Source organism: Zymoseptoria tritici, chromosome 5 (assembly GCF_000219625.1).
Source record: "Zymoseptoria tritici IPO323 chromosome 5, whole genome shotgun sequence".
NCBI classification, from domain to species: Eukaryota; Fungi; Ascomycota; class Dothideomycetes; order Mycosphaerellales; family Mycosphaerellaceae; genus Zymoseptoria; species Zymoseptoria tritici.
The window spans coordinates 1,170,429-1,182,184 of NC_018214.1; the positions used below are offsets into that span (position 1 = coordinate 1,170,429).

At 53.7% G+C, this 11,756-nt stretch overlaps 5 protein-coding genes across 5 annotated transcripts; 4 read left to right on the forward strand and 1 right to left on the reverse strand.

Moving 5' to 3' along the window:
• Nucleotides 1–792: 792 nt before the first annotated feature.
• Nucleotides 793–1,639, forward strand: MYCGRDRAFT_72047 (uncharacterized protein; the record flags this gene model as incomplete). Its single annotated transcript, XM_003852124.1, has 3 exons — nucleotides 793–937; nucleotides 1,065–1,345; nucleotides 1,398–1,639. The coding sequence occupies 3 exons, from the start codon at nucleotides 859–861 to the stop codon at nucleotides 1,479–1,481; spliced, it is 444 nt and encodes a 147-aa protein (XP_003852172.1).
• A 631-nt stretch (nucleotides 1,640–2,270) lies between these two features.
• MYCGRDRAFT_58925 (TIP41-like protein) lies at nucleotides 2,271–2,991 on the reverse strand (the record flags this gene model as incomplete). Its single annotated transcript, XM_003852604.1, has 1 exon — nucleotides 2,271–2,991. A coding segment is annotated over one exon (708 nt), but the record flags the coding sequence as incomplete, so codon positions are not given.
• A 187-nt stretch (nucleotides 2,992–3,178) lies between these two features.
• Nucleotides 3,179–4,429, forward strand: MYCGRDRAFT_72053 (uncharacterized protein; the record flags this gene model as incomplete). Its single annotated transcript, XM_003852125.1, has 2 exons — nucleotides 3,179–3,281; nucleotides 3,338–4,429. The coding sequence occupies 2 exons, from the start codon at nucleotides 3,189–3,191 to the stop codon at nucleotides 4,427–4,429; spliced, it is 1,185 nt and encodes a 394-aa protein (XP_003852173.1).
• A 339-nt stretch (nucleotides 4,430–4,768) lies between these two features.
• Nucleotides 4,769–5,479, forward strand: MYCGRDRAFT_72054 (uncharacterized protein; the record flags this gene model as incomplete). Its single annotated transcript, XM_003852126.1, has 1 exon — nucleotides 4,769–5,479. The coding sequence occupies one exon, from the start codon at nucleotides 4,769–4,771 to the stop codon at nucleotides 5,477–5,479; it is 711 nt and encodes a 236-aa protein (XP_003852174.1).
• A 559-nt stretch (nucleotides 5,480–6,038) lies between these two features.
• HDA2403 (histone deacetylase) lies at nucleotides 6,039–9,673 on the forward strand (the record flags this gene model as incomplete). The annotated part of the gene is made up of 1 exon (XM_003852127.1): nucleotides 6,039–9,673. The coding sequence occupies one exon, from the start codon at nucleotides 6,065–6,067 to the stop codon at nucleotides 9,671–9,673; it is 3,609 nt and encodes a 1,202-aa protein (XP_003852175.1).
• Nucleotides 9,674–11,756: the final 2,083 nt, after the last annotated feature.

Here is an 11,756-nt window from a genome sequence, read left to right on the forward strand (position 1 = left end):
GAACTTGGAAGCCACTGCAAGCCATCGACTTTGTCCATTCGTGCTTGCGACTTGGCGCTTGTGGAGACCTCGAGCTGTACTGCCCAGTTGGCAATCACCATATCATGATGTTTGGCGAGATTTTCCCAGAGGTGCTTCCCGAACAGGGTGAAGGCGCTGGACTCAACGTGGCCACTGAAGACACATACATGCACGTTTTCATGGAAGACTTTTACAATGCTTCGTCGTTGATCTCGTGGCTCAAAAGCAAGCCGTACGACTGGGAAGACATGCATGGTGGAATAACCACCTGCTATCATCGGTACTGCTCACCAGAGTTAGCACGCCTGCGCAGTGTAGAAGGCACGTTCAGGTTTCTTGAGGGAAAGGGCACATTCCGCTTCAAGAAGTGTACGGCTTGAGGTGCTGACTTTCTTCGCATTTTCTGCTCGCTCCTCATTTCGCCGTGGCAATGCCGCAGCTTAGCTTGATATTCACGAAGCAGTGACCGCACGGCTCATGAGCAGTGCCTTCGACAAGATTAGTACATAGTGTTAGCCGTTCGGATGGACCGATGACACGCAGTCCCAGACTCTCGCATCAGTGGCGACACTCCTCGTTCACTATTGATGACTTTACAGTAAGTGCTTCACTTGCACTCACTTGCACAAAACCGTTTTCTGGAAGAGAGGTGGGCAAGTCGCGGAGAAGGAACACCGGAGGTTGGGACGCTCAATTTAGTCCTCGGACTGATTGCCGAGGTCGTCGATCAGGAGAGCTGGTATCTCGAAGCTCTACCTCATCGTCAACATAGACCTCCTCCTATATCAAGCAAACCCATCGACACATCAATCAGAGCTCATCAAACACAACGTCAACATGTCTGCCGCCCTAGGACTCCGTCAGCCTCTCCTCCGCCCAGTCATCGCGCTGGCTGGATGGACATTTATCATGCAAGGTAAGTACTAAAGTGCATAATGCCTGCAGGTTCCCGAGACTGTTCCACAGGGACGCCAGCAGGTCTTACTCTGCGTGAAATCCTCATTGTCAGGACCATAGCTAACTTATACACTTCAATTTGCTAGGATGGATGTATGCAAAGCGTCTCCCGGCGCTGTCCAACCCCGACTATGGCTGCTCCATGGAAGCTGGCGAGATCGCCCACGACATGAACACCAAGCTGCCCATTGAGGTCCGCCAGGTCGCCGACAACTACAATCATCTCCACGAGCAGCCAACCGTGTTCTACGCCGTTGCTCTGGCGCTGTCCGCCATTGGCGACACCCACGACTACACCATCTACGGAGCCTGGGGTTACGTTGGTTTGAGGGTCGTTCACTCCTTGTTCCAGTCGCTGGTCAACAAGGTATGCGTTCTTTCGAGTCGTGTCGAAGGTAGTATACTAATGAACTTCTCAGGTCATGACCCGCTTCCAGATCTTCAGCTTGAGCTCTGTTGTCCTGGCATCGCTCACTGCCCGCGCTGCTCGCCTGCTCTTCTAGACTATTCACATAATCGAGTCGTGCTTTGACGAAATGCGGCAAGGTCTGTGTCGTGTTGCACAAATGCGCCAGAGCAACACTCAAAATCGCGGGCGAAATGATATACCACAGAATGTATTTGATCGAGATCGCGAGGAATCCACTACTTCATCACTTTGCATTCAATCACGTTGAGAACGCGTGTCGACTATCTCGACGAGTGTGTACATGTCTAACTGGCTTCGCGACCAGTGACTCAATCAACATCGACGCAGGTCGAGCGTCTTGCGGCTCGAGCTCCGAAGAACATGGGACCTTTAGGACCTCCAAAGTCATGGCTTCCGCCCTTGCGCGGAAGCGACTGACTGATGACACCCTCAAGGTGCTCAGCATAGCCGCGATGCGATGCAAATTATTGCTGTCGAAATAGGGCTTGCAGGACTTCTCGGTCGAATCCTGCGATGGCTGCGGACAAAGCGGAGGACGGCGTACTGAGATGGCTTGTGATCAGGTAATGCTGACCGCAGTACATCCAGTCGGGTCTCTTGCATCCAGATGTGCTGCAGAATGCTCCCACGTGGCCTTCCCTGCTCTACATTCGCCAGCTTCCTCGCGTGCGCCTCGGGGTCTAGCATCGATGTTGATTACGACCAGCCCGTTTTGAAAATGCGTAATTGTTTGGAGACCAAATCGTCCAGGGCCACCTCATGAAAAGTCGAATACATCCGTAGTGTCTTCAATCGTACGGCACAACGGAGAGATCTTATTCACGTCGCGGAAGGACTCTGCGACATTCTCTCGCATCCCCTTGAGCTTCTCCTGAATCACTTCGTACTTCTCCTCCTTCGATGTGAACTGTCGAATGACCTTGTTCGAACCGTGCTCGACGTACACTCGCGTGTCCCGAAGTCGTACGATAACGCCGTCCAGTCGAAGGAAGTACCTGCTGAGCAGCAGTAATCGATCCGGCATCATTCGAATTTTGATGTTCAATATCGCAATTCCATTGTCTGCCAATTCGTCCTCGAAAAGGTCAACCTCGTTGAAGAATTCAATGGGATCCTGCCGACTGAGCAAATCTGTCCGAATGGGATCCTTGGTCTGTGATGAGGTCTGCCACTCTCCTTTTGCATCTCCAAGATGTGTCGTTCCCTTAAAGTCCGTGCTGTAACTCCAGTCAAATGGCTTCACCACTTGCTTGACCTCCTGCTGGTGCGATCGCTCTTTCTTCCACTCCTCTGCAACGGCGACTTGAAGCATGCCCTCTTCCGTCTTGCTCACACGGTCCAGTGCATCGCGCGCGTTGAAATCCAGAGTCCAGCCAGACTTCAAGTGCGTGATTGCAACGAAGTTGTCGCCAAAGATCATTTCTGGGATCGGGATTCCAACGTCTTTGTGCAGCTCTTCAATCGGATCGGCTTTGAGGATGGGTTGCTTCCGCGTGGTCACTTTCCAGACGCCATTGCGGCTGGTGTGAGACTGCAGGCCGGCAGCACTGTCGGGAGCGAGCGACGGCATGGCGAACACGGTGGGTGTCGTCTTCGTTATACCGATACCGTCGTCGAGAATCATTTGCTGGTAGAGCTTCGTGTGGGGCCGAAACGGACCGAACTCCGCCTGGTTGCGCAGCAACGTCTTAGTCAACAAATCGCTCTCCCGCGACACAATCGCCTCAAGAACCCCAGTCCACTGCTGAACTACAACCTCACATTCATTGACGATACCAAAATGGCCGACATGCAGGCGCTCGAGCAGCGCTTTGAGTCTATCACTGTCCAAGATGAGAACCAGGACAGCAATGCCTATCAGCACAAGGCAAAGGTATGCGACAGCTCGACCACTCTACAAGCAGAACCGCATCTAACGAACGCGATCAGGGCTCTGTTAGCACCGTCACCTCACTATCAAATCTGAATGCAGCCGCTGCTCCAAGTCGAATGAAACTACCACTCCAGAAGTTACCCGCCAACGCAGCTGGCAAGCCGAGCACGTCTCACTCTACCATTACGAAGATCACATTGCCCTCGCAAGCCGCACAACGAACGTCCGCCGAGTCACGACCATCAGACACCGATCACATCTCACAAGCCGTCGCAAAGCCTAAGAACTGGAACTTGACTATGTTCGAGATTGGCAAACCTCTTGGGAAGGGAAAGTTCGGTCGTGTTTACCTCGCTCGTGAACGAGCCACTGGCTTTGTCTGCGCGCTGAAGGTCCTTCACAAGAGCGAGATTACCCAAGGCAAAGTCGAGAAGCAAGTCCGAAGAGAGATCGAGATCCAGTCAAATCTTGCGCATCCAAACATCCTACGACTATACGGCCACTTCCACGACACGAAACGCATCTTCCTCATCCTCGAATTCGCTGGCCAAGGCGAGCTATACAAGCATCTCCGGAAAGCCCAAAGATTCCCCGAATGGCAAGCAGCACAGTACATCGCCCAAATGGCGAGTGCGTTGAAGTATCTCCACAAGAAGCATGTCATGCATCGCGACATCAAGCCCGAAAACATCCTCGTTGGTATGCACGGCGAGATCAAGATTTCGGATTTCGGCTGGAGCGTGCATGCGCCGAACAACCGACGGAAGACAATGTGTGGAACACTGGATTACCTGCCTCCGGAGATGATCAAGCCTGGCCGGGAAGAGAACTGGTACACAGAGGCCGTGGATCTTTGGAGTTTGGGAGTGTTGACGTACGAGTTCTTGGTTGGAGAGGCGCCTTTCGAAGATACCCCGGTGATGACACAGCGAAGGATTGCTAGAGGCGAGATGACGATTCCACCGTTCGTCAGTAACGAGGCGAGGGATTTGATCAAGCGGCTCTTGGTGTTGGATCCAGAGAAGCGATTGTCATTGGAAGAGGTCGAAGTGCACCCTTGGATCATCAAGCACTGTGTCAAGGGCGAGCGACATTACCAACGTACGAGCGGCGATGTGAAGAAGGAGAAGGCCAGCGCTTCGCAATGATTATGCTAGAGAGCTGTGCTTGGATGGAGCGGTTTCGTAATTTTCTTTGCATCTTGGAGCGTTCGGGAATGACTGGCGTATTGGCGAGGCGGAAATGGAAGAATGTCTTACAACAGATTTTGAAGAACGACAGGAAACGTCTACCGAGCGCTCTCACCTTTGAGTGACGTTTATTAAATGTTCATCTCTGCGATCGTCTGAACCGATCTGGAGTCATAGTATTTGCATGTGATACTCCGCTAAAATGTGGAGGATCTCCCCGAAGCTTTGAGTGAACACCGAAGTTCCATCAACACAACTTTTGGCTATCGACAACTACTCCACGACAGTTTTGTAAGCATGGCCAATCAGAATGCCACAACAAGTGCTCCATCAACGACAAACCCAGCGAAGGACGAGACATACCTAACCTGGTCGAACTTCTTCTCAATCCTCACCGGCTCCGCACAACCAACCCTTCGCAAAGCATACTTCGAAGAGCGCGACATCCTTAATGAGGAAAAGGACTGCAAACAATGCGATGAAGATGTTGCATGGCTGTTCAAAGCCTCTCCGATCATCACCTTCATGAAACACAACATCGACCTCCTTGGACCCCAGGATGGCTCAGCATCGATATCACGGAAGAATGTCTTCTGCCGGCGCTGCAACGATCATCAAAGTGGAGGCTTTAGTCCCGAACATGGGATTCTCTTATGCGCCAATCAGTTCCGAAATCGAGGACATCTGGAAGATACACTCGCGCACGAAATGGTTCACGCCTATGACCATATGCGGTTCAAGCTCGACCCACTGGATCTACGGCATGCGGCGTGTATGGAGATAAGAGCGAGCATGTTGAGTGGGGAGTGCAGATTTATCAGGGAGTTCTTCACACGGAAACAATGGAATATCACGCAGCAATTACAGGAGTGCGTGAGGAGAAGAGCGACGCTGAGTGTGGCGGCGAGGCCGGCGTGCAAGGATGATGTCCAGGCGGCGAGAATAGTAAACGAGGTCTGGGGAAGCTGTTTTGGGGATACAAGGCCTTTTGATGAGATCTACAAGTGAGGAGGTGGGAAAGCGGTTTCTGGAAGGCATGAAAGATGCGTTTCCGTGGCATGAAAGATGTGTTTCCCGTGGCTCGACGAAGGACAGCACAAAGGCTTAGAAAGAGGCGGCAATCATGATGATACCACGGATCAGGGCGTTTTGAATACCATGGCGAAGAAGGCTTTTTGCATGCGCTTTGCACGCACTATGCACTTGTCCAATCGGCTCGAGTCGAATGAATGCTTTGGCCTGATGTCTCTGTTGCGGCGAATGCGATCGAAAGTCGACTCCAAGTGTTAACAGCATACATATCGTCACCAGCAGACCGAGATATCCGTATGCGATCGCGATACAGGACGAATTCGTTCTCCTGCAATATCGTAACAAATCGGCGTTGTCCTTGGCCCGAATCTGCGAATTCATGGATCGTACCTTAGAGTGCTGGTCAAGGTGGGGGCCGAAAGACGAGACGCGGGCGCGACGTAACCTTGCAGGGAAGCGTTTATTTGTACCTAAACATCAACACACTTTTGGGAGAGAACAACACCTCCGCACACCTGCCAGTCGGCGGCGAGGATCACGAAAATATAAGAGTCACCGACCATGGAATCAAATCAGCCCTTCGGGGCTCCCATGGTGCCTCCGCTTGAAACCTCCCTCGACAACTCCAACCTGTCGCAAATCTCGAAGCCATTTCCTGTCGCAAACACAAGAGATGCTCCATTTGGCAAATCTTCCAACCCACCGACTCCGAGCATGTCGAGCCCGGCCACGCGCCGCGTCTCGCAGTCCGCTGCATTTTCGAACCCACCCTCGCCTCGTCTATCAAATGCGCCAGGAGCACGGCCGTCAAGCTCTGCTTCCTCGAGTCGCAGACCGTCGTCGCCGATGATTAAAAAGAGGAGCTCGAGGTCTTCGTTAGGACCTGGGCAGGAAGAACTGGATTCACCAAGGAGACCAACGCCGAAACGATCAATCTCCAACCTGATCACTGGCTTGAGGGAAGCGCATACAAGCATGGAGCTGATTGAGGAGCCTGTGCCGCTCACGGCCGCCCAAGTTGCAACGGACTACTTCGCAAAAGAGCTGTCAGGTCATGCGGAAGTCGGGACAGAGGTAGAGACCGTGGTCATGCTGCACGATGCCTGCTATGGACACCGGTTCTCGCGCCTCAAGACCAACAAGACCTCCCTTTCGATGATCGTGGAGAGGCCGGAGCGACTTCACGCGAGTGTACTTGGAGCTTCCACTGCATACGTCCGTCTTGGGAAACACCACTCAGAAGCAGAAAATGCGCCTCATCCAGATCGGCCACGATCTTCCAAGCCGCCGTTCATTATTCGTCGCTCCGCACGAACCCTCGATGTCACGTCATCATTCGTAACGGATGTGCACGGAACCGCGTGGATGACTGAGCTGCAGAGGATGTGTCGCGCGGCACCAGAGAAGCTGGCAGCAGGTGTGAAGGAATTGGATCGACGACCTGCAATCGGAGAGAGTGAAGCGCCAGCACTCCACGAAGGCGATCTTTACCTTGCAAATGAATCCCAGCAGGCCTTCGAGGGCGCATTGGGAGCTGTTGCGGATGCTGTGGACGCCATCTTCTCGGAGTCTACGAAGACCAAGCGGGCATTTGTCGCCGTGCGCCCTCCTGGTCATCACTGCTCTGCAAATGAACCAAGCGGGTTCTGCTGGTTGAACAATGTGCACGTTGGCATCGAATATGCTGCTCAGATGCACGGCTTGACGCACGCTGCGATCCTCGACTTTGATCTCCACCACGGAGACGGCAGTCAGGCCATTACATGGGAACGCAACAGTCAGAATAACATCAAACGCCTCAATGCTAGAAATAACAAGCAAAAGCTTGGTCCTGATATCGGCTACTATAGCATTCACGACATCAATAGCTATCCTTGCGAGATGGGAGACGACGAAAAGGTCCAGGCCGCCAGTCTTTGCATCGAGAATGCTCACGGGCAGTCTATTTGGAATGTTCACCTGCAGCCCTGGAAGACCGAGGCTGAGTTCTGGCAGCTGTACGAGAGTCGCTACATGGTCTTGTTGGACAAGGCAAAGACCTTCCTGCAACATCATGCAAGCCGTTTGAGGTCAGAAGGGAAGATTCAACCGAAAGCAGCCATCTACATCTCTGCAGGCTTCGATGCGAGCGAGTGGGAGGGTGCCGGCATGCAACGACACAAAGTCAGTGTACCAACAGACTTCTACGCGCGAATCACCCAAGACATCGTCAAGCTGGCGCAGGAAATTGAGGGCTGTGAAGGTCGCGTGATCAGCGTGCTCGAAGGAGGATACAGTGATCGCGCTTTGTGCAGTGGTGTTCTGAGCCATCTGTCCGGGCTATGCGCTGCGCCAGTCACGACCTCTACAAACGGTGTTGGAGCTCTGATGGACATAAGCGACCACATGACTAGCCTGTCTATCAATGGACTCCCGGCTTCACAGGTTCAGCAATATGACAAGAGCTGGTGGTCTGCCAGCAACTTGACGGCGTTGGAATTGAAAGTCAATCCACCACCGCCTGCGCAAGGCAAGAAGGCTCGAATTGGCCCGCAACCGACTTATGCGACTCCGACAGAGTCGTTTGCATACAAGGTGGTCGACACGGACAAGTTCGCTCGCTCGATCGCCGGAACGCTGCGCGACGCACCTGATGCTCGACAAGCACCAGTACTACCACCACCAGAGGTCGACTGGGTGGTCGCAACGCAAGAGCTCCATAAGCTGCTCGTTCCTACTGATAGGCAGACCAAGAGCTTCACGGCGGAAGAGCTCGGTGGGGTTCGACCCAAGAAAGAAGCGCACGCGCGAGCTGCTTCACCTGCCAATGCCGAAGGACCTAGACAGCTGCGGGACCGCAAGGCCAAAGGTCCTATCCGTGCCGAGAGCGTCCACAGCGACGGAATGGACAGCGTACGCGCAGCAAGTCGTTCTGAGAGCAGGAGCAGTAGAAGGGAGACTATCTCGGTACTGCCATCGGAGACACCTGCTCCGGAGAAGCGGAGGGTGAGCAGAAGACTTAGCGCTGGCAGTACGCTCGATGTCTTCAGCAGCACGATTGAAGCAGATGCGCCGCCCGTACCGTCATTGCCATCTACGCAAGTGTTGGGGTCTAACCACGGGATGAAGCCTCCCCCTGTTCCGATCAACGGTGGCCTTCAACTCAATAGCAAGAAGCCGAGAGCACCCGCAAAGCCTAGAAAGTTGGCCACATCTGCCAGTGCGCCAACATCGCCGCGAAAGGCTGCGGCTCCAGCAGTTCCCGGAGTGCTAGGCAAACAGGAAACGGCACGTCCTCTGGGTACCGCGAGTAATGCCGCAGACATGGAAAGTCTCACTAGCGGCATGAAGAAGGTCACGCTGAAGCTCAGTGGTACAAAAGAGGAGCACGACCGGAAGCAGAAAGAGAAGCTGGACGCAGAGCGAAAAGGGAGAGCGCTCAAAGCCGCCGAGACGCGTAGAGTCAACGCCGCTGCGAAGAAGGCCGCACTGCAAACCGCTCCTCGTGACTCAAGTGCCAGGCCGGCTCCTCAGGCGAGCTCCAACACATCTGTTCCAAAACAGTCGACAGCTCCCGCTGCGAACGGTCTGCCAACTCCAACTTCGGCCTCCACTCCGGTCTTCCCCGTTGACAATACAGCGCCCGCTTCATCGGTCATCGCACCCAGCACGAGCTCAGTTGTTCCTCCAGCCAGCATGCACCAGACCAGTGCGCTTCCAGTCAACGGTGCCGCAATGGAAAGTTTGACGAATGCTGGCTATGCCTCACACGTAGGACGTACGCAGACATCAGTACCCCTTACGCCCCAGCCCCTGATCCAGTCGTATGCCGCCGACAAGAACGCTGCCGGCACTTCTCAAGTTGCTCGACCTCCAGCTCCCTTACCAATAGGCGCGCAAAATCAGATGCGAGCTCCCGAGTATCAGAATGTACTGCTACCACAGCAATTCACATCTTTTGTGCCCGTCAATACCGCTCACAGCGCCGAATTTCCACAGCCGCCCAGCAATTTTGGCTTCTCGTCCCAGCCAGTTCCCTCCTTGGACAACAATAGATCGCTCCCGGTCTGGAGCAGTACCGGCCCGATTCCATTTGGCAAAGCGCCCGCCCGGAGCGAAGAGCTGGAGCCAGCAGCTGAAGTTCCTGGCAGCATTTGGGACGTACCCGTCACTCCGAAGAAAGAGCCTTGATGCGGTTGGCGTCTATCGAAACGAGGCATTTGTCTACGAGCCTTTGACTATCTTCATGGCGTTACTTGGTGTTTGTTGATTATGAACAGATGATACCCCAAGGCAGGCGATTGTGGCGTTTGCAAACTTTGCTTGGATTGATCGTCGTAGTCACGTATGAGGCATACATTTTCCTTCGTGCTTCTCGATCCCGCGATTCTTTGTCATGTCTCTGCTGCGACCCGGCCGAGCTTCACATTCTCTGTATACAGCGGAGAACAAGGCTGACGCGTCAAGTTCGAGGAATTACCTGCAGAGCTGAGAGTGTGGATCCATCAAATGTCATTCAAACTATTCACACGTCCCAAGTTCGACTCTGCCGGCAGCCCTGTGCGTCGGATACGAGGGAATGGAAACCAGCAATCATTCGATGCACTCAAGATGGCGCCGCCGCCAATCGCAAGCGTCTGTAGCCTGCTTCGCCGGAAGAGTCTGCCGCTGTTCTAGTTCTACAGCAGCTGGACCAAAAGCAAGAAAGCAGTGCGTAGCCCCTTGGGCATGTCACAGGCCTTGCCGTGCCAATGCGATCTCCCAAACAACTCCCGAAATGTGCTCAAGCAGGGTAGATAGAATTTGAATTTGGTGACGTGGAACAAAACAAATACACTTCAGCATGGAGGCACCGGCTCATCTCCTGCGCGCTGTGCCCGACTCCAAAGTCCACGTAGGCTTTTGGCGGCCCATTTCACCCTTTTTGGGCTCATGGAAAATTATACTCGCGACAACGGACGGCGAACCCCCGGAAAGCCTTCCTCGCCCATCTGCAAGCCGGCTGAGTCTCAGGACCAGGAACCAGAGCTTGATTCGATTTGACCTGCATCGCGACCGTGAGAAAAGGTTGAGCCAGCTGCATTGCGTCGGGCGAGGGCCCGTTTGCAGATTCTCGTACAAGTATTCGATTGTAGGCGGAGCGCGATGTCGTCTGGGACAAGGAACGAGGCAAGCATTCACATATCGGTTTGGACACCCCCTTGTAGGCTCCATGACCACGATTGATGAAGATGGGACCAGCCTCCTGAGGGCGACAAGGGGGTGTTCACTCCGATGTGTCAACACGCTGTACGGCACGCCTTCTGAATCTGGTTCAGTCCCAGCTCCAGTCCCCGGCGGATGCGTGATGAGCTGAGTCTTCACACGGAAAGGGAGTCTGGCTCCAACGGGGATGGCGAGAGACCATTTGCAGACCTTTGCGTGCGATCAGCGTGCGATCAGCTTGTGATTGGTATGCCGCTGACGATGCTACAAAATTCGATTGAGGAGAAAGCGGAGGTCCAATTCCAAGTGCGCATCTCATCGGCGAAGGTATCTAAAAATCGCACCAATGGAAGGCGTATTCAAAATCATCCATCAGCATACTCCTTGCAAGCAGACTTTCGACAGGCTCCGTTGACTGGGATGTAGTGAGCTAGTGAGACTTGCGCCCGTTCTCAAGCCATCTCCAGGGATGGGATAATCGGTGGCCACAACGTGCTTTGATTTGATCGTGGTGATCACTGATGACATTGGACTGAGAGCTTACTTCTTGCTTTGGAACTATTGAAAACTCTGGTCACCCTCGACCAAGCACCCTCTCATTGCTAACATACTTGAACCCTCCAGCTTCCCGCAAACTCTTCCTTTCTTTCCTCCTTCTCCAATACTGCGAAACCACAAGGCCTCACAAATCAGAGGAACGCCCAGCGACAAGACAATCATGCAGATCTCTCAGCTCATCTTCATTCTGCTCTCTGCCGCCTCGACTGCTTTGGCCGACGGCGTATGTCTCGCTCTTCCCACTCAATTCACATTCCGTTTACTGACAACGACATTCAGACATGCTACGATAATGCTTCCGGCAGAGACCCCAACCCCGACGCGTACGGCGACTGCCTTTTCGGACATGACAACCTCGGCAACCCCCTTTACTTGCCCTGCGCCGGCGTATGTTGACAAAGTCGTTCAGCACGACACATGCGCACCTCGCTGACACTTCTTGAAGGATTCACCCTGCCTGATTCCCGGCAAGCCATGCCACGTGGATTACAAGAGGAACGTCCACCAAGCG